This window comes from Ammospiza caudacuta, chromosome 16 (genome assembly GCF_027887145.1).
Source record: "Ammospiza caudacuta isolate bAmmCau1 chromosome 16, bAmmCau1.pri, whole genome shotgun sequence".
NCBI lineage: Eukaryota > Metazoa > Chordata > Aves > Passeriformes > Passerellidae > Ammospiza > Ammospiza caudacuta.
Genome location: NC_080608.1, coordinates 17515769 through 17540658, shown reverse-complemented (window position 1 = coordinate 17540658; position 24890 = coordinate 17515769). Strand labels below are relative to the sequence as shown.

Sequence of the window (24890 nt, the reverse complement as noted above, 5' to 3'; positions counted from 1 at the left end):
AGACCAATCATTGTGGTGGGCAAATCTCTTTGGCTCAGCCCCGAGGAGTGGCCTTGAGGGGTGTCCCCACTCCAGGGAGGGGTGTGTTGGAAAACCCTCTGTTAAACAGTGGGCCTGGGCTCTCAGGCAGATGTGTCTGGGCCAGCTGTGCCAGCTCAGCAGCTTTGGGTGAGGTGTCAGTAGCATCACTTGTTTGTTCCTTTGTCAGGCACTTTATCATCTGCACATTTTCACCTGGCTCTCAGGATGTTTAACTCTGGGATGCATGGATCAGGCTGGTTTTGACATTATTCACCCCAAAACAGCATGAACACCTTCTCTACTCGCTGACAGCTTTTCAAGCAGGGCATTGTTTGAGTTGTTCCCCCAGTCCAGGCAGAGCATCCTGAGCAGGGGCTGCACCCCCAGCCCACACCTGTCCCTGAGCCAGCCCCCTTCCTGGGGACACCACAGCAGTCACAGCACAGAGGCTGCTGCTAAAAGCAGCACAGAGGGGACGAAATCTGCTGAATGTCCCCTGCAGTGTCTCACTGACACAAAAAGCACTGCGTCTCAGGCTGCTCTGATTCTCTGTGCAGTTTGTTTATTTAACAAATTGTGCTGCCAAGTGTTCTCAGCAGAGCTGTCTGGGACCCCGGTGGAGCCTGGCCTGGCTGTGCAGCACAGACAGATTTTCCATCAGCCCAGAAGGATCTTCCCTTCCCAGCAGTTTGTCCCCACACTGCTGAGCTAGCTCAGGCTCTCACTGCAGACTGGGCACAAAACCACCCTGAGCTGTGAATTCCCTGCTGCTGCCTGGAGCTGCCTGGCAGGATTGCCGTGTGTCCCAGCATCCTCTCGTCCCTGGCCCATGTCACAGGTGCCATGGGGTATGAGCAGGGTCAGCAGAGGAGCTGTTCCTTTCCTCACCATCTGAGGAAACCACTGTGGCTTCCCAGGCCCATCCCACTGGCACGGCAGCAAAGCCCAGGGGAACTTTCACCTGGTTTCCTATTTCACATGCAATGCCTTGAGCCTTTTGGCCCACACCCAGGCAGAGGGGCCCAGCACGAATCTGGTTTCTTACAAATTCATAGAAAACAGGCAAAAAGTGAGAATTTCTGTCTGACCCATTTCCAGAGCAGCCCTTGGAGCAGTGTCTGGGTCTGTCCCAGCTGTGCTCACCCCAGTGCCAGAGGTGAGCCAGCTTTTCAGAGCAGCCCTTTTCCCAGGGAAATGCTGCTGAAGACTGCAGGGGTTTGGGAAGGGCTGTTCCCCTGGACGTTGTTCAGTGCCAGGGAGCTGGGGCCTGGCGCTGGCTCTGCAGGAGCTCGTGGGACTGTCAGCACAGCACGAAAACAGCCCTGTGATTCCTCAGCCAAATGTTCCCAGTCCTCCCAGGAGCATCTAAACAGGCCCAGCTCACAAAGCCAACTGTGTACAGACTTCATTTTTATGTTAGATCTCTTCCCACCAAGTGTCAAGAGCAAGCACAGGGGAAAGCTTAAAAATAAACCGTGACAGCTCTGAGAAGGATGAATCTGGGCAGAGCAAGGAATGACAATTCCAGCATTCTCCTGATCAGCTGATGTTCTGCACTGAGCAGAAAGGATTTAGTGGCTGCAGGGCAGGGTTTGGAGCCCTGCCTCCAGGCACACCCCTGTGGGATCCTGGTGGGGCCAGAGCAGGAACCCACAACCAAAGATGAGTCTGGTCCATACCAGCCCTGGTAGCATCCCAGAGCATCCTGCTCCAGCCTCAGCTGCTGCTCCTGCTGTTCCTGCCTCACTTGAAGCAATTGCTGGGGGGTTGTAATTACTTTCCAAGCTTGAAATAAAATCCCAATCCTTTCTCAAGACAGAAGCATTCCTGCCCTGCCATCCCTAAGTTGTGTTTTGTAGTGCACATCAGCCCGAAGAAGTGCTGAGGTACAAATTTGCATTTGCAGAGCTGCTGCTTCATGGTCGTGTCCTTAAATTCAAGCCTGGAGTGATTCAAGTGAGTTTCCACCCCTAGGACAAAATTTTCTTCCCTTTAATGCTCCAGGACAAAGTGTGAATGTTGTTCCCCAGCTGGATCAGCATTACCCATTCCCTGCTTGTGAGGGCAGCAACTACAGCAGAGAGGGGCAGCATCAATCAGAAAGGATCCAGGCAGCCCCTGAGCCTCTCCTGCAGGACTGTGAGGGAGAAGGAGAATAGAAAAGCTCCCTGAGCATCAAGAGCTTTCCAGCCACATGTGCATAAAAATCCCTTCCCGTGCCACGTGACCGAGGAAGAGGCACAGATCCATTACACAATAATAAAAATATGCCTTTGGCAACGTGGAGCCAAAGTGGAGCTGCTGCAGGGAGCTCAGACTACGCATAAGAAGGAGTAAAACAGGGATAAAAAGGACCAAAGTCAATCCTGCACAGCCCTCCCAGGACCTGCTGGCAGCACGAGGCTGTGGATCTGCAGCAAAACATCTGCCCGAAGCCCTGGGGGCTGCCAGCGCCTGTCAGGATCTCGCTGAGGAGATCAGACTGGTGAGTAGATCCGCTTTTCCCTCCCCTGCCTCTCCCTCCTCTTAACCTTCACTTTGAAAACTTCCCTAATAAGGTCTAAGTCACTGAGCACTCAGGTTTCCAAAGCCTGCACAGGAATCCATAAAGGCAACAGCTGCCAGTTAAAGAAATAACACCACGAGGGAAACATTCCTCAGCTTTTGCTGAGCTCCCACCTCCTTCAGCCTGTCCTGCGCTGGGCAGCTGCCGAGAGGGTTTGAGCTCGGGTTAGGAAGGGTTTGGCACAGGAATTCCTGGTGTTTGTGCTCCAGGCTAGGGAAGGTTTGGCACAGGAATTCCCGGTGCCTGCAGCCAAGGACAGAAGGTGCATCCTCTGCTTTCCCTCCTTTGCTTTGTGCAGCAGCAGGGAGCACATCAAACCCCTGTGGCTGTAAGTGCTTCCCTGGCTCCTATCAGTTAAATCCACCCATTTCCGGTGCTGTGTCACTGCTGTCACACCTGATTTCACCGAAATCAGCCTCACACCCAAGGGCTCCTTTTGCTTCCACCCCAGGGACGCTGCAGGGCAGCCTCCAGAGCTGAGAATTAGGCTCATGGGGATAATGATCATCTTGAAGATTAATTAAGACACCTTGAGGTACACTAGGAAATTGTGAAGCAGAAAGATGGATGTTTTATTTGAGAAAGCCTCAAATCCTGAAAGGAAATAGAGAAGAACATCACAGTGTTCACTCACTGCTGGGTCCCTCATCCTGCTCCTGCCTCCCTCCAAGCAGCAATTCCCTCCATTTCCTATTCCCATGGCACAGGGTGGCTTCACTGGCCAAAAAATCATCATCACTGCACGTGCCACCAAACCCTGCGTCTGGCAACCCTCAGGGATTTTCCTCTGCGATTTCAGCCCAGCTGCCCTGGAAGCAGCAGAAAGTACAGCTGATCCTGACTCTTCCAGGCAGGATCTTTTCTTACAGAAACACTTCTTTAATGCACAACAGGCATTGGTCACGGCCCAAAGGTCTCTAACCCTGGTGACAAAGCCATTGGTTAAAATGTCATTGGAAAATCAGCCCTGCTGCTGCACAGCCTCCTGTGCTGGGCTGCCTGCCCACACCACAGAGAGGGGAGATGCTGATCTGCTTCCAATTTGCTTTTTGGAGCTCATCGGACCTTCTACATTGAGGAACAAGTTTCCTTTTAAGGTGGAACAGCATGAGGTTTGTTCTCTTTCAAAAAGATTTCTTGAAGAGGGTATTTATAGATGCTCTTGTGGATGTGGTGGTGCTTTGCATCCCACACACATTGCTGGGATATGGGATGAAGTGTTCTTGTGGAGCTGTTAATTAGCACCAGCTCTGGAGCTGTGCCAGAGCACAGCCCCAAAGTGGATTCTCCCCTCTTGTCCAAGTACTGGTCCCACAAACCTCATGACCTCGGGGGATTTTGTTTGCCACTTTTTATCCCATCAGGTCAATGAACTGGGTTGTCTCAAGATATCAGAAGTGATTATGGTAAGAAACTGTCACAGGAGGAGCTGCTCTCCCACCCTCTGCTCCCTCTCACACCTTCCTTCTCCACATGAGGCATTCCCAGCTTTTCTCCAGGTTATGCTCCACAATGACATTTTTCCCTGCCACAGCTTGTGAGTCACCTCTACCTCCAGACACCTCTCACTGTTCTGCCCTGTTGGAGGGGTTCCTGGGAAGCAGGGATGCAGCTTGCCGTGTGATCTCCTACTCCACAGGCATTTGTTTCCCTTCCCATGAACTCAGAAGCCTTCATTCAACTTTCCACATGAACACTGGGTGGTGTTTTCCATCTCAGAAATCCATTAAACCAACCAGCAGCAAATTAGAGCTGAAGAACCAAAGGGCTTAAGAAGCCAAATCCAGCCCTGGATCTGGTTTGCATTTCCCTCTCCTCTGCATGTTCTTAATTATAATATCACAGAACTGGGGGCTCCCACTGAGCATAAATATGTAGGATCAGCTGGCTGGATTTGGAGCATCTAAATATGCATTTCCACCCCTCAGGAGCTGAGAGCAGGATAAGAGCTAAGGCCAACATGGAATTTAGCCAGTGCTTTAAGCATCTTATTTCCAGTGCAGGAGTTGCACATAACCGTACTGGGGAGCTGCTAAAGCTGAGCTGCAGTGGGGAAGGGGATGAGGCTCAGCTCATCCAACAGGCAAAAGGCACTAAGGCCTGGCCCAAAGCCTGCCCAGCCTCTCTTCTGCATCCTGCCCTCATCACATCATGGGCTTTGTGCTTTGGGGAAACCCCGGTGGCCCAACCATGGACAGGTCATGCTGGGATGTTCACACCAAGCCCCTTCTCCTTCCACTTCCCTGCTCCCAAGCAGCTGCTTTCTGCACCCCTCTGCCATTGCTCCTGGTGTTTTGGGGGAAAAGAGGCTCAGGGAGCAAAATGAAATGAGAGATGGCCACAGACACAGAGCTGGAGAGGAGTAAGTTTGATAAAAATATTGGTCTGAGTTAGAAAACTCTGTGAGCCAAGTCCTTGGAATCGCATCACACCAAAGCAAACAGCTCCCCCACCCTGCCAGGACAAGCCAAATAATCTCCCATTTTCCTGCAAGTTTCTACAGCAGCCACGCCAGCGGTGCCCTCAGGCTGCTGATCCCGTCTGCTCCCACAGGCTGTGCCATGTTCTCGGCTGTGCTGCTCCTCTGGACCGTGCCCTGCGTGGCAAACCACATCCTGGGGGGCTTTGCCAAGCGGCAGCTGCAGGACGGTGCCCAGCTGGCCTGCAGCCTGCCCGGGCCCCCCGGGCCCCCCGGGCCCCCCGGCCTGCCCGGCACCCCCGGCACCGTGGGCAGGATGGGCTTCCCGGGCAAGGACGGCAAGGACGGCCAGGACGGCGACAAGGGCGAGCACGGCGATGAAGGTAAGAGAGAGGCGCTCGACACGGCAATGGAAGGGTGGAAGCTGTGGGGCAACAGCCCCTTCACTGCTCCACCTGATGGGAAACTCCGCCAGGAATTCCCACCGTCCGCCTCCCAGTGATCCCGCTTGTCCCAGGGGCTCCACGCTCTCACCATGCTCTCACAGCTGCAGCTTGTGTTGGATTCATTTGGTGACACGGTGAGGTGGGCCCTGCGCCGCTCAGGGCTCTCTAGAGCAGACAAGGAGCTGGTCTGAGGTTCCTGCTCCCAGGAAAACCAGAGCCACGAGAGGAAAGGCAGCATGGGCTGCCCTGAGCGCTGAAACGGGACAGGCGCTGGCCGTGCCGGACCTAGCGCAGAGCAAACTGAGCCGAGGCGGGGCTGTGCCGGAGTCAGAGGCGGCAGGAGCTGAGCACAGCCGAGATTTCCCTCTGCCACACTAGAGAGCACTCCTGCCTCAGCAACGCCAGCGAGCCCAGCCTGCGGCTGCCGCCTCCTCCCTCCCCAGCCGGCAATCTGGAGAGCAGATTTCCAGCCACAGCCGCGTTTCGATCTGCTCTTGCTAACAGCAGGTCAGGAGGCACTGCATAAATCCTCACGGTTTTGCTCAGATCAGATACCACCGAGCCAGAATCACTGCCAGCCCAAGTCGCTTCCCTTCTCAAGGCAGCCCCTGCCCGCAGTGTTTGCTGGTTCATCCCCCAGCTGGGCTGGGCTGGGCTTTTTGCAACATCTAGATCTACTTCTACCTTGTTTTTATATAGTCTCATGCTAAATGTAAAAAAAAAAAAATAATAAAAAAAAAGCTAAGAAAAAAGAAAGACATGAGATCAAAAGTATTCACCTGCTCAAACTGAGGCTCTGAAATCTTCACAAACCTGCCCCACTCTATAAAACCAAAACATTTAAAGCTTGTTCTGTAATTCCTTCTTTTTCTCAAGTGAGCCAAATAACGGAATCAGCCTTTTGGTCCTTAAAAAGGACGGAATTCCACTGTTACCACACCAGCTCCCTGCCTACCCTGGCTGGTCAGTCCAGACAGATGTCCAGCCCCGGTGAGATTTCCTTGGGATTTTCACACCAGCAATGCCTTCCTCCTAAATTAAATTCCTGCTGCAATGCTCTAACCCCTTTCCACCCACTGTATCAGCTCTTTCCCTCAAGAGCCATAAGGGAACCTGATAAGATAATTTGTCTTGCAGGTGCCCAGGGCAGAACAGGAAACCCTGGCAAGCCAGGCCCGAAGGGGAAAGCAGGAGCCATTGGCAAGGCCGGGCCCCGCGGGCCCAAGGGTTTCAAGGGCAGTCCCGGGAAAAGCGGGGCCCCGGGGAAGAAGGGGCCCAAGGGGAGCCGGGGCGAGGCCGGGCTGCCCGGGCCCTGCAGCTGCGGGGCCAGCAGGGCCAGGTCTGCCTTCTCGGTGGCCGTGTCCACCAGCTACCCCCGCGAGAGGCTGCCCATCAAGTTCGACAGGATCCTGATGAACGAGGGAGGGCACTACAATGCTTCCAGCGGCAAGTTCATCTGCAGCATCCCAGGGATTTACTACTTCACCTACGACATCACCTTGGCCAACAAGCACCTGGCCATCGGCCTGGTGCACAACGGGCAGTACCGGATCAAGACTTTCGATGCCAACACTGGGAATCACGACGTGGCCTCTGGATCCACCATCTTGGCACTGAAGCAGGAGGATGAGGTGTGGCTGCAAATCTTTTACTCAGAGCAAAATGGGCTCTTCTATGATCCCTACTGGACAGACAGCTTATTTACTGGATTCTTGATTTATCCTGACCAAGATTATCTCAATGAAGTGTAGGAGGAGAAATCATGAGGAAAAAAATAGGAAATGGGCCTCAGTCCAATGAAGTGGGGCCGTACATGGGACACGCCTGGGATTATCAGATGATTCCACATTTGCCTATGGGATTATCAGCTGATTGCACCCTGTATGGACTATTGAGACTTTTCCACAGGGTACCAGGCCTTCAGCAGCCTCATGAATGTCTCCATCCCAAAGCCATCCATTATGTATTCCATGATTATTCATTCCAACATGCCATGGACATGTAACTCAAATACTGGTGCAGAATGCTTTGGTTATTGCATTGTTATAATAAAGCATGGAAACCAACAGTCATTTCCTAAAGCTGAGCTGGAAAGTGCCACTGATGCTACTGTAGATTGTGTCACTGGGCTTCCTCCTCCACACCCCAGCACAGTCCTTGTTAATGGAATCAGGCTTTGCCAGCCAAAAAGAGTCTGGAATTTGGCATCTGGAGTTGTAAAAGTCCCTCCCAGGCCATCAAGGCATCTGGTCTGCACAGGAAGTGATTAAAAGGTCTTGTTTTTAAGGCTCAGGGCTTCTCTCAGGGCACAAAGTGGTGCTCTGAGCACCACTGGTGTCCCTCAGAGCAAAGAATCAGTCACAGAAGGGTTTGGTTGGGAAGGACCTTAAATCTCATCTGGTTCCACCCCTGTCAGGTACTTAGAAATGGGGTCAGCATTAACATGATGTTTGTAAAACCAAGAAAGAGACAAAGACAGAACTTTATTTTATTTATTTTATTGTTGGCTTTCAGTGCACTGGAAGAGACTGGCCTTGCTGCCTTAGGCAATCTTTTTGCTGGTCCTCTTGTAGACTACACCAGAAGAAGTAGAAATCTGTAACAAAGAACAACCAAAGCTTTGGTTGGACAGTGTAATCAGAGCCCCAGAGTCCCAGGGGAACAGCCCTGGGGATGGCTCAGAGCCTGTCCTTCATTTAAGATTTTTTCCTAAATTTCAAATTTTGGGGATTCTCTTTGTTTTTATGAACTACCCTGGATCTTTGAGCACTCACCTCCACCAGCTTCCCCCCACAGATCTCTGAGGTGTGGCGGTAGTTGGGGAAATCAGCTACAAGTTTCCCATCTTCCATTTTGACAGTTGCCTGTGAGAGAGAAAGGGTTCATGTTGCTGGGAATGGAATTTCTGTTACCAGATTCTGTAAACACCTGCACACCTGGTGCTGGAAGTTTATGAGACAGAGGTTGTGTGCTGCACAGGGCTGAAATCTGTGGGCTTTAGTTCTTGAATGTTCACAAGTTAAACAGACACTTGTTCATCTCCCAGTTCCGGCAGATTCCGGATCTGCACATCACTCATTAACAGCTCTGAAAATGGTCCTGGCAGGCAGCCCAGGAATCAGTGATGATGGACCCGGGGAGCCCCAGGATGGTCTGGGCTGGAAAGAGCCTTAGAGCCCCCCATGTCCCACCCCCTGCCATGGGCAGGGACACCTTCACTGCCTGACACAGGTTTGCTTTTCACCCTAAATCCAATTCCACCTGGGGCTGGGGAGCTGAGGAGCTCCATGAATTTACCTTGAACTTCTTCCCTCCCATGGTCTCCATGTCTGCCTCCTTGCCCACAGTGAAGGTGTTGGTGGTGGTGCGGCCTCCTGGGAAGTGCTGTGTCCACGTGAAGTCATTCCCATTCTGCACCACCTCTGTCACAATCTTGCAGTTCCTTCCCATCTCAGCCTTGTCACTGGGGAGACCTTAAACAACAAAAACACAGTTTGTCAAATCTGAGCTGAATTGAACTGAAGGATGGTAGTGGTGTGTTTGTTCTCAGAGCATCTGATCTGTTGTTCGTTTCTTATTTTTAATTTTTTGACAATATCAAAGCTCTGAGTTTAAATTACTGATGCAAAGAAAGATATTAGTTACATTAATACGTTTGCTTAAACAAATCTTGCATTCTTTGCCTTGAGAAGCAATACACAGGAAAAATGTACAAAGTACATAAAATATTCCCTTCTCCTTAACCTACACATGCAATGCTTGGAGTTTCATCTGTGGGACCTTGGGCCTTTGCTATTTAGCTGCACATACCTATTTGTATATTTGCTCTTGCTCTTTAACTAGATGCACATGGAATCTTTGGACAGTTTGGGCTGGGAGGGAGCTTAAAGATCATCCAATCCCCTGCCATGGGCAGGGGCACCTTCCACTATCCCAGGATGCTCCAAGCCTCATCCAACCTGGCCTTGGACACTGCCAGGGATCCAGGGGCAGCCACAGCTGCTCTGGGCATCCTGCCCACCCTCCTAGAGAAGAATTTGTTCCTAATATCCCATCTAAACCCACACCCTGCAAGTTTGAATCCCTTCCCCTTGTCCTGTCACTCCATTCCTTGCAAAGTCTCTCTCCATCCTTCCTGTAGCCCCTTCAGGCACTGGGAGGTCACAGCTGGGTCACCCCAAAGTTTCTCCTCTCCAGGCTGAACAATCTCAGCTCTCCCAGCCTTTCCCCAGTATTTTATGCAATCTATGCCCCATTTCTGACCCCAGCCAGACTCACCAATCCCTGCACAAACCCCAGCCAGACTCACCAATCTTCTGCACGAAGGCATCGTAGTTGTCGTCGCTCTCGAACTCGTATTTGCCTGAGAATGCCATGGCTGCCTTGGGATGAGGCTGGGGAGCAGAGCAGCAGCTGGATGGAGCTGGATGGAGCAGCTGGGCTGAGCCCTGCCTTTATAGAGCAGCCCCAGCTCTCAGCCCACCTGCAAGTGGAGCTTTATGGCCCCTGAGTCACAGCAATGCCATCGACCTGTGAGGCAATCAAGGTCATCAGGCAATTGTGCATCCTTGCCAATAACCTGGAGATCAGCAGGAGTCAAGGCCAAAGGCTCAGCTTTCTTTTAGTGCAGATTGAAACAAAATATGCATTTTTACTTTAAAGATTTCACTGGGTTTGGATTCAGGATGGAATAAAAGTAAAATATAAATGGACCATGCACAAGTTCTCAGCTCTGCAGAGAAAGACCTGGGGAAACTTGTATCACCACCAGGGTTTCCTTTGCACTTTTGGTTTAAAAGTGGCTGCAAGATGACTCTGACTATCCTGAAAACACATTTGACGCTTAGTTTGTTAATTAAAACTCCTTCATCTTAATCCCAAGATTGCTGAACCCAACGAAAGGAAACTTCCTTTCCCATGTGGACCCCAGTACTGAGGCCCCAGCTGTAAGAGCAGAGCAGCCCTGGCACAGGGAGCAGGGCAGGGGTGGCACAGCCATGGGAGTCTCAGTGCCACTGCTCTGCTCCGGAGGGACCTGCCCAACCTTGGCAAGGAGGTCCATGAACTCAAGCCATAAACTCTCCTGCTCACATAAGATTTGCAGGGGACAATTCCACTGGCAGAGTAACGCCACAGGGACCTTGGGACAGAGGTCAAACTGGATAAGGAAAGCAGTCCTGTGTAAAAGGAAGGAGATAATCAGATTATATGAACAGTACTTGAGCTTTTATGCTCCCTGTCCATAAAGATCAGATTATATTGATACCATTATTATGTTGGTACCATATTATATTGTTCCACGATGAGATACAAAAACGCTGACAGCTCCACATAGGCACGGACAGCAGACTCCATAATGCCATGATTTGATCCTGCTGCTTACAAAGAGCAGCTATGCAGAAAAGCTCTATTTGAATGTACCAGGATGATGTAAATTCCAAGTGTGTGGTATTTGGAGACAGTGAACAGGAGTAAGTTGTCAGAGAAGTAAAATTCTTGTGGAAGCTCATCCCCAAAGGAAAAGGTCATCCAAAGTGAGCAGTGAATTCCCTGTGCCTCCAAGTCAGCTGCCTCTGATATGCAAAGCAGCCGAGTCTTCAAATGCTGCTGGGAACAGAGGGAGCTTTAAGGACCCAAATCAAAGCCTTGGATATCTTTACTTTGAGAATTTGCTTGCACAAAATAATAACACAGCGTTTTTGCATTCCTTTTGTCTGTGGAGTCCCCTTGCCCTTGGGTGGCTCCCAGCAGCCTCCCAGGTTTATGAACCTTTCAGAAGAGCTGCAGAAAGCCAGGGAGATTCACTCGGAGACAAAACGAGAAAAGGGGAGGTAATTCCAGCAGAGACTGAGCCAGGCAGTGCCGCGCTTTGAAGTGCTTTTAGAGCTGGATTGCAAGTGATCTGGGAGTGCGGATTGAAGATATCAGAGGGAGCTCTGCAGTGCCCACGGAGCTGCACTTAATGACTCCCTCGAATGCAGCTGCCTGGGGAAACCTGTGGAGCCCCGGATCCGGCAGCCCTCCTTAGGAAATGCTAATGATTATTAATTCCTCAGGCACTCAGAGTAATCATTGCTAATGAATTCAGGATGAGCTCATTTGGCCTTAATGTGCTGGGTAATTCCAGGGGAGCCCTGTTACACTCGGCATCGTTAAGTGCCCGTTTAGTCTGGACCGAGGTGTTGCTGCTCTCCAGCCCTAAAGAGCGGAGAACTCATCACCAGAGCGGGGCTGAAATATTACCCAGCTTGGGCAGAGCTAAAGATGCACAGAAATGCACCTGCCCAGCTCCACAGGTGCCACAGCCCAGAGCCTGTCCCTGCTGCAGAAGGGACATGGACCTGCCAGACAAAACCAGGAACAACGAGCTCACAGACATGCAGAGACAGGAACACCTGCAGGGCAGGAAGGCACACATCTCCCAAAAATGCCGCAGCTTTGGGGACTCCCTAAAAGAAAATCCAATTATTTTGTGTGTCAACACTCCATCAGGAGAACCTTCAGTGTGTCTGTATCTCCAGAAAAGAAATTTCCAGAAAAACAAGACAACCAAAGGACTCATCCAGGCTGGCAGAGCCCCTGTGGGAAGGGCTTGGATCCCTCTGGTGCTCCTGATCTCCAGGTGGAGTCTCAGGGGCACTGCTGAGGCCTGGGCTGGAATTACAGAGACAGAAAACTAAACCTGGGCAAAATGTACCTGGCACCACAACTTCAGGGGAATTAATTCCCTCCTTTCTCCAGGATACTTCCCTTTAATGAGTTACCCTGTAGTAAATGTTAGCAGTGGTTAAATTCACTGATATCCAGTTAAATGAGATGGGGATGGACAGCAGAAATGGAAAGCTACCTCGATTTTTAACAACTACAACAGAAGGCTTGAATTTTGTCAAGCCAGTTTGGATTTGTGTATCCTGAAGAGGCACAGAAGACTAATTTTGGCTGCTCTCAATTTGGCTCCCACAAAACTGCTCAGATTCCTTTGAAGTATCATCCTTGGATTAAGAGCCACTGTGGAATATTTTGAACTCCAATGGTTTTAGTCTAATATAGACAATAGTTCAAAGGTTGCTAAAAAGGAAGATATAATTCAGCTTTATCTGCAGAGTCGTCTGGTCAAAAATCAGAGTTAAAGCTCCTCTCTCTATGGATTTCTTATATAGAAATATACAAAGTTCTAATAAAGTGAATAAGTGACAGCCCTGAGGACAGGAATCATTGCAACTCTTCTGGACTTTTCTGAGCAAACCCCAAAGCCACCCACCCCCTTTATCTGCACAGCTCATGGGCTGGGTTGTAAAGGAATTATTACCTGATAATATCTATGTGCTTAGGTATTATTACTTGATAATATCTGTGTGCTTGTCCTTGTGACACATCAGATAACAGCTCCAAATGGAGATTGTCCTGCAGGGAATCTGATTGGGATTTCCTCCCAGGCTGTGGCTTCCCACCAGAGAAATCCTGCTATTCCAGAGCGTTCCCTCAGCTCTGCTTGCCCAAGCTCTGTCAAAGGGAACATTCAATTCAAACATTGCCCTTTTCTTTCTCTGAGGCCACATCTGGTTTGCAGTTGACCTCTTGGTGTTCCCAAGTCCCCTCCTCTCTGTGTCACCCTCTGAAGCCTTTCCTGCTCTCCCTTCCCTGCAGCTCACCTGGGAGAGGGCTCAGGTGGAGCAGCACCTGCCTGGAGCTGGGGAGAAACCACCCCAGAACCAACCAAAGAGGGATTTGATCTGAAATAATCAAAGGCATGCAGGAGAAACCAATATTTGAGTGAATTTTTATTATGCCACTGCAGTGTTTAGTAAGTGCCCCACTGAAAATGTTGATCCAAGACAAGTGTGCAGGGACAGAGAGAGTCTGAGAAGCAGAGGAGGATTTCTTTCCCTGAAATACAAGAAAAGCCAGTTTTCTTTGCACAGAAAGCCTCTTCTGGGCCTCAGCTCTGCTTTGATGTGTGTGATCCACAGCAACATCTCACTGCATACTTTCAGCTCTTTGAAATTGTTTATATTGCCTTGGATACATTTATCAGGAGAAGAAAATATACTTCTGTGGCAGAGAAAATACACACATCTCAGTGCTAGTCCTTCCCCACCTCCACACCAAGCACATCTTTGCATCTCCTTGTTCCAGGAGCTGCTTTTATTACATCTGGTGTCCCTCTTCTACAGTTTGATTTATTCCTGAGTTGCTCAGCACTAAGCTGGCTCTTGTTAATCAAACAACATTGATGGAAAAGTGGGAAAATGAGACTGGGTTGGTAACAGCTGTGATTTTCTCAGACCCTGGAATAAGCCACATTTCTCTTAAAGATTCCTTCCAGAATTGGAAGAAAAATCTGGAAAACACTTGAAAATCTGAACTTCTGTTTAAGAGTTTCTTTACTCCAGAGTACTAAACAACAGCTGTTTCCCTCCTAAACAATGGGAAAGCATCAGGGGCCAGAAAGCCCCTAAAAATACCAGATTGGTTCAGTTGATCAGAGCAGGGTGCTGAGAACAGCAGGTTTGTGGTTCAGTCCCTGTATGGGCATAAGAGTTGGACTTGATGGTCCTTGTGGGTCCCTTCCTCAGAGCATTCTGTGATCTGGAAATTGGTTTGTTTTTTTAAAACTTGATTTTTAACCTAAACTTGCCTTTTTCAATGGCTCAGACTGGTGACATGCACAGGTCACTCTCAGGGTGCTCAAAAGCTCAGTGACTGGGGAGGAACCAGCTTCCCAAAATTCTGCTTCCTCGGACACAAAATGCTCTTGCAAAATCTGCTTTTGAAAAGAACTTGCAGCCAGGAGTAAAGCAGGATCCTGGCTGTCCCTGTGGCTCCCCTGGTGGCTCCAGGAGCAGCAGGGTTTGTCTGGCAGCCAGGTGAGCTCACCTGTGCTGGGCCACAGCACCATCCAGTGCCAGCTCCCTGCTCCTGGGCCCTGCCCTGGGAGTTCCAGGGCCAAGCTGCAGCTCTGTCCTAACAGGCAGGAGAGGAAAAGAAACCAAAGTACCTCAGCTCTCCCTGCGCCAGAACTGGGGGTTTTGTCACATTTACAAAATTCAGGATCTCAGGATCACAGACTGGTTGGGGTTGGAAGGACCCTGAAGATCCTCCATTTCCAATCCCCTGATGCAAAGTTTTGGGGCACAGTATGGATTTTGAAGCCAAAGGGGAATCTGTTGGGTTTTAATCTGCTTTTCTACAGAGCTTTTCTACCTGTGATCTGTACTCAGGGCCTGTTTATATCTGTTTTTGAGGGGATTTTTATCTGCACTGTTGCCACCCAGCATTGCTTGCAAGCCAGGCCTCACTAAGAAACTTTGCAGGTTATTAGTACTCCCTGCTGTTCTGTGCTGGCACAAGGCTGAGCCAGGGCCAAACCCAGGATCTGTTTTCCCTCCCCAAAGCTGGGGAGCAGTTCAGGGTGTTTGGGTGTCCCTGGAAGAAGGAGGAATTCCCCCAGGGAAACAGGGAGTGAATCTCTGCAGTGGTGTTGGCCATGGATGATGCTCACAGGGGTGGGAGCTGCAGGGAGAGGCTGCCCATCCCTCCTGTTCCTGAGGCTGTGAGAGCTGCCCATCCCTCCTGTTCCTGACGCAGGGAGAGCTGCCCATCCCTCCTGTTCCTGGGGCAGGGGGAAATGCCCATCTCTCCTGTTCCTGGGGCAGGGAGAGCTGCCCATCCCTCCTGTTCCTGGGGCAGGGGGAAATGCCCATCCCTCCTGTTCCTGGGGCAGGGAGAGCTGCCCATCCCTCCTGTTCCTGACGCAGGGAGAGCTGCCCATCCCTCCTGTTCCTGGGGCAGGGGGAAATGCCCATCCCTCCTGTTCCTGGGGCAGGGAGAGCTGCCCATCCCTCCTGTTCCTGAGGCTGTGAGAGCTGCCCATCCCTCCTGTTCCTGAGGCAGGGGGAAATGCCCATCCCTCCCTGATCCTGAAGCAGGATGGATCCGTGGGTCAGCCCAGGGAGCAGCTCCAGCCCTCCCCAGCAGAGCACATGGGGCAGCAGCTCTGCCCCTGCTGGGAGTGGGAATCCCTGGGAATGCTGCAATCCTTCAGTGCTGATTTAGGGGCTTGTCTGAGAAAAAAACCCTCCTCCTGCAACAATGGCTTTGTTCTGAGAGGTTTGGTTTTGTCTGGTCAGTGCCTGCTCTTTTAAGTCATTGTGACCTACATACAGAGAGGATCCAAATAAAAAATTAAAGAGAAAGAGCTCTCTGTGACACTGCCTGGCTGAGCCAGCCCTGCAGTTCTGTGGCCTCTGGATTACTTTTTCACACAGGGCCAGATATGAGTTTATATAAATTTTGTATGGTTGGGTTCTTTTCTTCATTATCATATGAATGTTTAAATATCCCTCCTTAAGGAAAAATGTGGAGTTTACCCACTGAGGGTGAAGGGATGGACACAGCCTTGCTAGTGCTGTTATCCTGATGATATAAAGAAAATCCCAGCCTGGAGCTGTGCCTCTGAATAGAGCCCAGGACTGAGCACAGGGGGATGTTCACACCTCCATCACCCTGAGCCCCAGGTTCTTGTGCCAACACACAGCACAGCAGCTGGGTTAAAATCATTTTCCCCAGGATGCTTTGATGAGGTCTGGATGGTACAAGGAATCACTCTGGAGATGTGGAATCCAAGCCCTGCTCTACCTCCCATTTAAATCAGGATTAGTGGCACCATGACTCCTGCTGACTGCTCCTTAAGCTGGGTGAGATCAGCTCAAATCCCAGGGGCTGCAAACTTGCTGCAAACTGATTTCATAGCCCAGAGCTCTGTTCCACCTGGGGGAGAGCTGTGCTGCTGCTCCAGCCCTGCAGTCCCTGCCCCAGCTGGAGAAACAAGAACAGCCCTGGGGCTGAGGTGCCCTGCAGGGTGCTGTGCCCTGTGCCTGTCCCTGTCCCTGTCCCTGTGCCTGTCCCTGTCCCTGTCCCTGCCCCTGTCCCTGTCCCTGCCGGGCAGGGCTGGTGCTCCTGAGCAGGTTCTGCACAAACAGGGGCAGCTCCCCCAGCCTGGCACTCTCCCTGCTCCCAGAGAACAACTGGCATGTCAGCCCAGCCCAGGGAAGCAGCTGGCTGGGGGCGAGGGAGGAAGCATATCAGAGTTTATGGGGATCAAACAGGCCCCCATCACTCCTTGTGCTTGGGGCTGCAGGGCCAGCTCGCATCCACCTCTGCTGCTGATTGTTTTTTGACAGGAATTGCTCCCCAAACAGTCATGTTCAGTGATTATTTGTCTCCTTCCCTCTTCCACTGATTACAGCCAGGCTGGGACATCCCTGATCCGCATAGAAATGAATATTTGAAAAGGCAGGGCTGTCCTCCAAGGGCCCAGAGCACCATTAGGCCTCCAGATTTACTGCCCCACCAGAGGCCAGGGGGGTAATGAGGCAGCAGCAATGGCCACGAATCAGGAGAGAGCAGCTCAGAGAAAGGGATTTGCCTTGGCACATTCCTGGCTGTAAATTAAAATTATCACTGAGGTCCTGGCTTTATCAGAGGATTTTTCACCTGGTTCTGTAGCCCCACCCCCAGTGCTCTGCTCTGTAGCAGCTCCTGCGGGCTCTGCAATGTGTTTTGCCTGTGCTGATGGACAGGAAGCATCAGCATCCAAACCCCAAGCATATTTAAACTTCTGCTGTGTCACTGTGGGGCATGAAGATTTTCCCTTGGTGCTGGGCAGTGCCTGCTCTGTGGGCCCTGCCAGGAGCCCAGGTTTGCCCAGGACTCTAGGGGAAGCACTGGCATTAACTGCAGTCTGTGCACCCAGGCTGCTCCAGCTGCAGCAGGAGCACTCCTGAGTGGCAGGAATTGTGTCCTCCCCATGTTAAACACATGCACAGCTCTCAGTCCTGCAGCACCAGAGCCAGGAATGCTCCTGAGTGGCAGGAATTGTGTCCTCCCCATGTTAAACACATGCACAGCTCTCAGTCCTGCAGCACCAGAGCCAGGAATGCTCCTGAGTGGCAGGAATTGTGTCCTCCCCATGTTAAACACATGCACAGCACCCAGACCTGCAGCACCAGAGCCAGGAATGCTCCTGAGTGGCAGGAATTGTGTCCTCCCCATGTTAAACACATGCACAGCACCCGGACCTGCAGCACCAGAGCCAGGAATGCTCCTGAGTGGCAGGAATTGTGTCCTCCCCATGTTAAACACATGCACAGCACCCGGACCTGCAGCACCAGAGCCCTGCAATCCAGCACCTCCAGCCTGGGCTCTCTCTCTCCCCCTGGACCTGCAAAGATCTGCAGAGCTTTGTGTCCCGAAGTGCTGAGCCCTAGGAACTGACTCATGTTTTCCCTCATTTGGGAATGATTCAAGAGCTTCCTCTGGCCTGACCACATGTGATTCACCCCGGGTGACTTCAGAAATTCAAACCAAATTGAGATTGGTGGAGAAAAAGCAAAACTAAAGTCAAATTGTAACTACTGATGTGACAAAGTATTCCTGCCTGCAGTCTGCAGGCAGAAGAGGATTCATCTGCTCTGTCGCTGCTCCAAGCCTGTGTCCACCAGCCAATTTGATTTCATTCTAAGAGGAAAATATCATGAGTATCAGAAATCCCTTTTATATTAAATTTATTCCCTAGAGGAAAACCCTTTGCAATGACAAAAAATTCCCCGTATCACAGAGAAAAATGTTTCCAAACCCCACTCACACAGGGATAGGAACCCATGGTGAACAGGCAGAGAAACTGTTCCACATTTCCCAGATACAATGTCCTAGAGAACAGTGTTTTAACTGCAAAGAGCTGTTTTGTTTGAAGAGCTTACACAAGCATTTAAACCTTTCCCATTTCATGCAGGAGACAGTTGCCAAGTCTGCTCTGTGCCTGCAAGCACAGATGAGCACAGAGGATGCTTTGTGAGGACTGACTATATTCTATTTACCAAATTTTAAACCGCACAGATTTTTACATCTTTCCTTCTTCATCTCAGAGAGGACAAGAGGTTTTCTCCTTCCTCCTCTGTTCCTTCCTTCACTGGGGATGTGTGGCTGCTTTTATGCAGAATCCTGACTGAGGCTCCTCCATTCTCATTAAGGGATAACTTGATTCAATCCTGGTAATTATTTTGGGATCCAGTCCCTCACCTTGCATTGTGTGATTCACCAAGGGAATCTCCTACAGAATTGTGTCCCTTGAAGGGTGCAGCATGAAATCCCAGATTTCAGAACATTTTTGCCAAAGCAGAACAAGCAGAGCACCCCAGACATGTCCTAGACTGAGGCACCAGAGGTGGGGAAGGAGCTCTCAGTAAACCCCAGGTGCCAGCTGAGCAATGCCCCGTGCCAGGGGCTCTGCTGTGCATTATCCAGATCTCCAAACACAAGGGAGGAACCCTGGCTGAAGAGCAGATTGCTTTCAAACAGCGGCTGTAATTCCCAATCTTTTTCTCAGAACAAATACAATTACATGGGTACAGTTCATTTATTTCTCTTACATTTTTCCATCCCCTTTTATTCAGAAGTCAGGCTGAGCCTAAACAGAGGAAGCCTACAACCTTAAAATCCTGCAGCAGAGCAGCCATTACCGGGTGCTTCCTTTTCAGCATCAAGTACCTCTGTTGTGGTTTCACTTCTGTATTTTCTAAACTAGTATGAACTGTGCCTGGAAAATGCATTTTTTAGAGCATTTCTCGATGTTTTGGAAGCCTAACCTTGCCTACACCCAAGAGAAACAACCACACACTTCCATGCAGTTGTTCCAGTGAACAGAAATAAATGTAAGCTGGCAAAGGTATCTTTGGCCAGCAGAGTTTGTGCTGCTCAGCACGGTGGTTTCAGCAGCAGTGGGGACAGAACTGTTAAGAATAAAGTATTATCCAGCTCCAGCAGCACACCCTGGGCACAGCAGCTCAGCCCTGCTCTGCGATAAGCCCCACATGGAGGATTAGATTAGGGCAAATAGAGAAATATTGGCTGCACCAACACATTTCCTCAGAGGGTGGTGACTCAGTTGTTGAAGGCTTGCATTTTCCTTTTTATTATTTGCTGAAGGGTGAGTGGGGAGAGTTTCACTGGACCAGCTCTGAGAAGAGGGTCAAGGGCAAGATCCAGCCCTGGTCCCAGGGAATGCAGTGAAAAGTACAAACAATGCTCTGCAAATCATCAAGATTGGCTCTAATTGTATTAATCTTCTGCCTTTGGAGCTGCTAACAGACAGATGTGCAGGAGCCACAGCTGAATGACCCCTGACAGAGATGTTCTCACTCCTGGCATTTGTCACTTTGTGGACTTGTCTGTGACAGGACCAAGGAAAAGGAGTTTTTAGAGTTCCCATTCTGATTGCATCACTCCAGCTCTACACTCCCCAAAACTCTTGGACAAGCAACATTTACTGTCTTTTTGCACAGATCACCACGTCCTTATCAAATCTCTCATGTCAATCATCTCTGCAGTGGCTTTGTGGAGCAGCTGCCAATCACCCACCCTGCCACCACAAATCCCAGTGCTCCATTGATTCCAGTATCACAGCCACAGCCTGTTTTGTTCTGGAGGTGATGGGATGGTTTTTCCCTGGCCTGAGTTAGAGTCTCTGAATGAGGCCAACACAATTCCCAACCATTGACAATCCTGGAAAGGCAGCAGAGCAAGCTCTTGGTGTGAAGAATTCTTTCTCTTGATGTACAAGCCCTTTGTAAATGGTGTTGCTCAGAGTCAGAATGTACAAGATTACCTGGGAAGAGAAATTAAAAACTGACCTGACTTTACCAAAGGAAGTGACTTGCAAAGGGCCATGCTGGGATTTGCAGGTGAGCTCTGACAGGAATTCAGGCTGAGCCTGGGCACTCCATGAATTGTTCCTACTTGGAATTGCATTAGGAAAGGGTGAGAAAAGATGCCACCAGATATCCATAAAATACAGGGATACATCTCTTGCTTGAAATACACTTGGCACAAGAGGTTCCACAAGAAACCAGAAGATGAGACAATGACAATAACCAAGGTCTGTAAGAGAACACCACAAAACACTGACTGAGAGCAATCTGGGAGATAATTTCCTTACATATTCCCCCTCAACCCCTGTGATATTTTAAAGTAATCACAAACTTGCCATTTTTATTCATCACCAGGGTCCCTTCATTATTTTTATCCAGAATGCAAAAATACACAAAGCAGACAGGGACATGCAGTCCATTTTCTATCAAAATCAGAAAGATGAAAATACCTGCCTGTGATGACAGCACTTCTTTGCTCCCACCCTGCCCAGGAGAGCTGCAGACCTCAGGAAGAGCTGACTTATTTTTTGGGTTGGTTTCTTTGGGTTTTGACATAAAGACAAACTGCATGGCAAAGCTGAGCTTTCAATACTTTTGCTTTTTAAGCACGACTTTAAAAACTGTGCCCCACCCCTGCCTTTGGAACAGCTTCAAAAGTACCACAAGAGAGGCAAGGGGACCAGTGTGGAGCCCCAGGCACTGCAGTGCCTCCATCACAGACCGAGCTCCCAGCAATACCCAGGTACAACCCCTTTGAGTTCTGGGTGACACGGAGAAGCAGACAAGGTGTGAGACAAGAGTTACTTGGTTTTACTCAGGTAAACCACGAGGCCAAGCTGCCTTCAGGAGGGACAGCCTGTTACCGGCCCTTTTGAAATCTCCCTAGAGAATCCCACCACCAATTTGTCTCTTTTGGGGACCAGCTGCAGTGCTGGGCTCTGGTCTGCAGCCAGCCCATTTCCAATTGTTGTATGTCACACAATGTCGAGCCGGAAAACACATTTGTCTCCACCAGTCAATTTACTGAAATCCATCCAATTGTTGAAGTCAAACAATTAGCAAGAAAGCTGAATGCCTCAGTAACTCTTCATTTAAGGAGAGAAATGAGTTTGTAATTTATGGAATAACTTGATGCATCTGAAAGACCAATTTTCTGATCCCTGTGTCATTGTCAAGGCTAACATTCAGCACTTACACAGCACTTCATCCTCAAGTTGTTTTTAAACCTTCACTATAATTAAACCACATCACTCTTGTGTGGATGAAATGTTATTGTCCATTTTTCACAGCCAGCAGAGCTGAGGATCCATGTAGGTGCCAAGGAGAAGGACACAGTGACACAGGCAGTTGGCAGATGCTCCTCCAGCTCGGATGTACAAAGGATCCAAATGATTCCCAGTCAATTCCATTTCCTCCCTTGTCCTGTCCCCTTGAGCTCTGTCAGCAACCAACCCCGATGAGAACAGCCTGTGTAGGATTCCCACTTCTCTAATGAAGGTGTTTTACCCTTCCTGCTGTTTCTATTTGAAACAGGGTTCATCTCCAGGGACCACAGGTGAGGGAAGGTCCCACCTCACCAGTTGGGCACTCTTGATGTAATCAGGGCTTGGCTGCAGATGTAGAATAACTCAGAAACACCACAAGGAACAAAAAAAGTTGCTCTGACATATTTATGGCTAAAGAGACCTCTGTAATTTCTCAGAAGACTTTAATGAGAAATTCCCTATTAATAACCAAGATGCCTTGCCCACAGCGGAGTTTGGCCTCCCCATCTGTCCTGGCTCCAGTGATGATGCCCATTTTCTTTGAATGGAGAAATCCATGGAGATGGAGTGTGGCTGCCAGCAGCACCTGCAGCTGCACAGGCTGCAGAAGAAGGCAGGAACCAGACAGAGTAGAGATAAGACAGGAAGTACCTTCAGACTCCATTTCTTCACAATTACAAAGTGAGATCTCAGCAGTGAGACAGTGCCAGTCCTTCACCCCAAGGGCTCACAGTTACCATCTTTTTAAAGCAACCCCAGCTCTGGAAATTGATTTCAATCAATTCTCCATATGGACATTAGATTAAACCCCACTCATTGACTTCATCTCTTGTTCACAAGAAATGCAGCACATAATTGACTTTTCAGATTGCAGGGCAGAATTCTGGGGCATGTGAGACTGCAGTGAGGTTTCCCAAATCCTTTAATGCTCATCCCTAAACCCAACAAAATGAGCTCCATGTTCACAGGGCCACAGAAATCAGTTACCAACATTACAGGAGGGACTGATTATTTTCTCACCCCAAACTAACTTTCTGTAATAATTCACTAACAAATTTCAATCCAGCTTAAATATAATTAACAATTGTTGTAAGAGCATTACTTTCCCAATCTGTTAGAGGAGCAGTGAGTTTTCAGCACACAACCAAGACCCAGATTTATGTTCAATTTATTTGCCTGTATCCCTCTGCATTGCTCACATGCAGTGGTTTTCATTGGTTACACTTTTTAACTTAGAAAGCCTTGAACATTCTCCACCAGCAGTCATGCCTTGAAAACGCTGACTGGTGGATTTATTAGCACTGTGCCAAGCTGTGAACACTAGACCTGGCTTGGGGAGGTTTAGTGGCCCTGCCCAGGGCCACAGGAAGCTGCTGTCTCTGTGGCAGGCTCAGGAAGCCACCGTGACTGCAGCTGGGATTGAGCAGGGCAGCAGAGCTCTGTGCTCCTGCAGCAGAGCCTGCAAAGGCTGCAGTGAGGATAAAACCCCATCCTGGAACGTGGGGAGCCCCAAAGCCTCAGTGGGCTGCTGGAACTGCAGGCTGAGAACCTCCTCTCTAAAGTTCCTCCACCCCAGTGCAGGTAGCAGGACAGGTATCTGCTGTCCCACCATGAGAAACTGTCCCTGTAAATGCACACAGAGAGCCCTGTGTGCCACTCTGAGAGGGACGAGCTGCAGCAGGGACAGCTCAGGCAGCCTGGACCTGTGCAGCCCCTGGGATTCCAGCAGCACCACGAGTTCCAGCCACTGGGCAAATCCAGGGCCAGCTCCTGTGGAGCTGCTGACACAGCCTGGCTCTGAGGGAGCTGAGGGAAGCTGCAGTCACAGGTTTCGCTGCACAGGAACCCTGGTTGCTGTCCATTTGTGAGGATTGCTCCTCAAAGCCCTGCACTGGCAGTGGGTCCTTCATGGCACTGCACTTCCAGGGAACTGGGTGACCAGAGTGATGCTCCCACTGTCCAGAACCCAAAATCTCCCCACCCCATTAGTTGTTACCTGAAGTACTCAGACCTGCTGGGACTGCTCACACCTCCAGAGTGGAGTTTCCTGACAGAACAAATCACTATCACTAACGCTGAGTTTAGAGGTTCCTCATGTCCCACACAAATAATTCCATTTCCATGGGTGCCATGCACAAACTCCAGCTGGATCTGCTGCTCCCCCACATCCCCTCACTCTCTCCACCCAAACTCATCTTCCTCAGCTACCCAACACATCTTTATGGAGCTCACCTCCATTTTTCCTGCCTTCATTTTATTGTTTTATTCCCTCCGATTGTCTCCTTGCCCTCTGTAATTTATAGTTTCTTCTCTCCATTTCTGTCCTTCCTGCCACTTGCTGAACACAGAGAGACTTGTTTTAATTTACAGAGAGTGTGGTACTGCAATCTGTTTCATTAACTTAATTAGTTTTATTTTGGCAGTTTCTAAAGGTTCTAGGATAGAAAAAAAGACTCCAACTCTGCAATCACTCTGCAGACCAGTCTCTGAAAGGCAAATCCTGTCTTAAGGAGATTACAGGTTAGATTTGAAATAAATAGAAATTAAATGGCGATCAAAGGTATTTGGGATGGAAAAAATATATAGTGAGGGCTTTTTTGTTAAATTGATGATGTTCCATCCTGCATCCACATGCCTATGTTGGTGAGGTTGAATTTTAGAGTTACCTGTGGTACGGTATTTCTGCAGGGCAATATTCTGTGCTATAAATATCCTTATTTACCTCTTTTAAAAGCACACACAGCACCTTTCAACATTCAAAGGAGCCGTTTATGTTTTATTTTGATCCCTCAGTAGGGTCAAACATATAATCTGCTGTTACTGCAGTGAAGCAGAGAACAAGCCATACACCCACTCTGTTCCCTATGGAGCACAGGAATTGCCGGCCACTCCAGGGGATCGACAACACAACAATTTGCATTTGAATGTCTTCCATGAGCAACACCTGCTGAAAAGGTGCGTTCCAGCAGAAGACTTGCAAGAAGAAATCTTCCATTTTATGCCCATTCTTTACACAAACCCCAGCTTAACATAACAAAGAGCCTGCTGGGCTGAGCTGTTGGATCCGAGCATCCCATCAGCTCCAGGACTGAGTAGTTTTAGTTTCTTTCTGTGTTAGTTGGGAATTTCTTGTAGGCTCAGGATTTACGGGCCCGTTCTCAGCTCAGCATCCACAGGGAGGGGAACAGAATGAGCGCACAGATTGGAAACACCATCACAGGATAAACCCCTGTGCTCGGTGGCCAAGGCCGGGACCCCGCTGGGCTCCCTCGGTGCCTGAAGGTGTCTGGAGCCCGGCGTTAGCAAACTGTGTCTGTGAGTGTGCGTGTCCTGAGGGCACAATCCCGGGTGTGTGTGAGTGTCCTGAGGGCACAATCCCGAGTGTGTGTGCGTGTCCTGAGGGCAGAAGCCCGGGTGTGTGTGAGTGTCCTGAGGGCGCAATCCCGAGTGTGTGTGCGTGTCCTG

General features: G+C 49.8%; 2 protein-coding genes across 2 annotated transcripts; one reads left to right on the top strand and one right to left on the bottom strand.

Moving 5' to 3' along the window:
- The first annotated feature begins 4921 nt into the window (after positions 1 to 4921).
- C1QTNF2 (C1q and TNF related 2) lies at positions 4922 to 7518 on the top strand. Its single transcript, XM_058815445.1, is given in 3 exon segments — positions 4922 to 4958; positions 4961 to 5389; positions 6590 to 7518. Coding segments are annotated over 3 exon segments (1080 nt in total). The 3' UTR covers positions 7204 to 7518.
- Positions 7519 to 7994: 476 nt separating this feature from the next.
- Positions 7995 to 9843, bottom strand: FABP6 (fatty acid binding protein 6). The gene is made up of 4 exons (XM_058815532.1): positions 9762 to 9843; positions 8750 to 8925; positions 8227 to 8316; positions 7995 to 8048 (listed from the first exon to the last, which is right to left on the bottom strand). The coding sequence occupies exons 1-4, from the start codon at positions 9826 to 9828 to the stop codon at positions 7995 to 7997; spliced, it is 387 nt and encodes a 128-aa protein (XP_058671515.1). The 5' UTR covers positions 9829 to 9843.
- Between the last annotated feature and the right edge of the window lie 15047 nt (positions 9844 to 24890).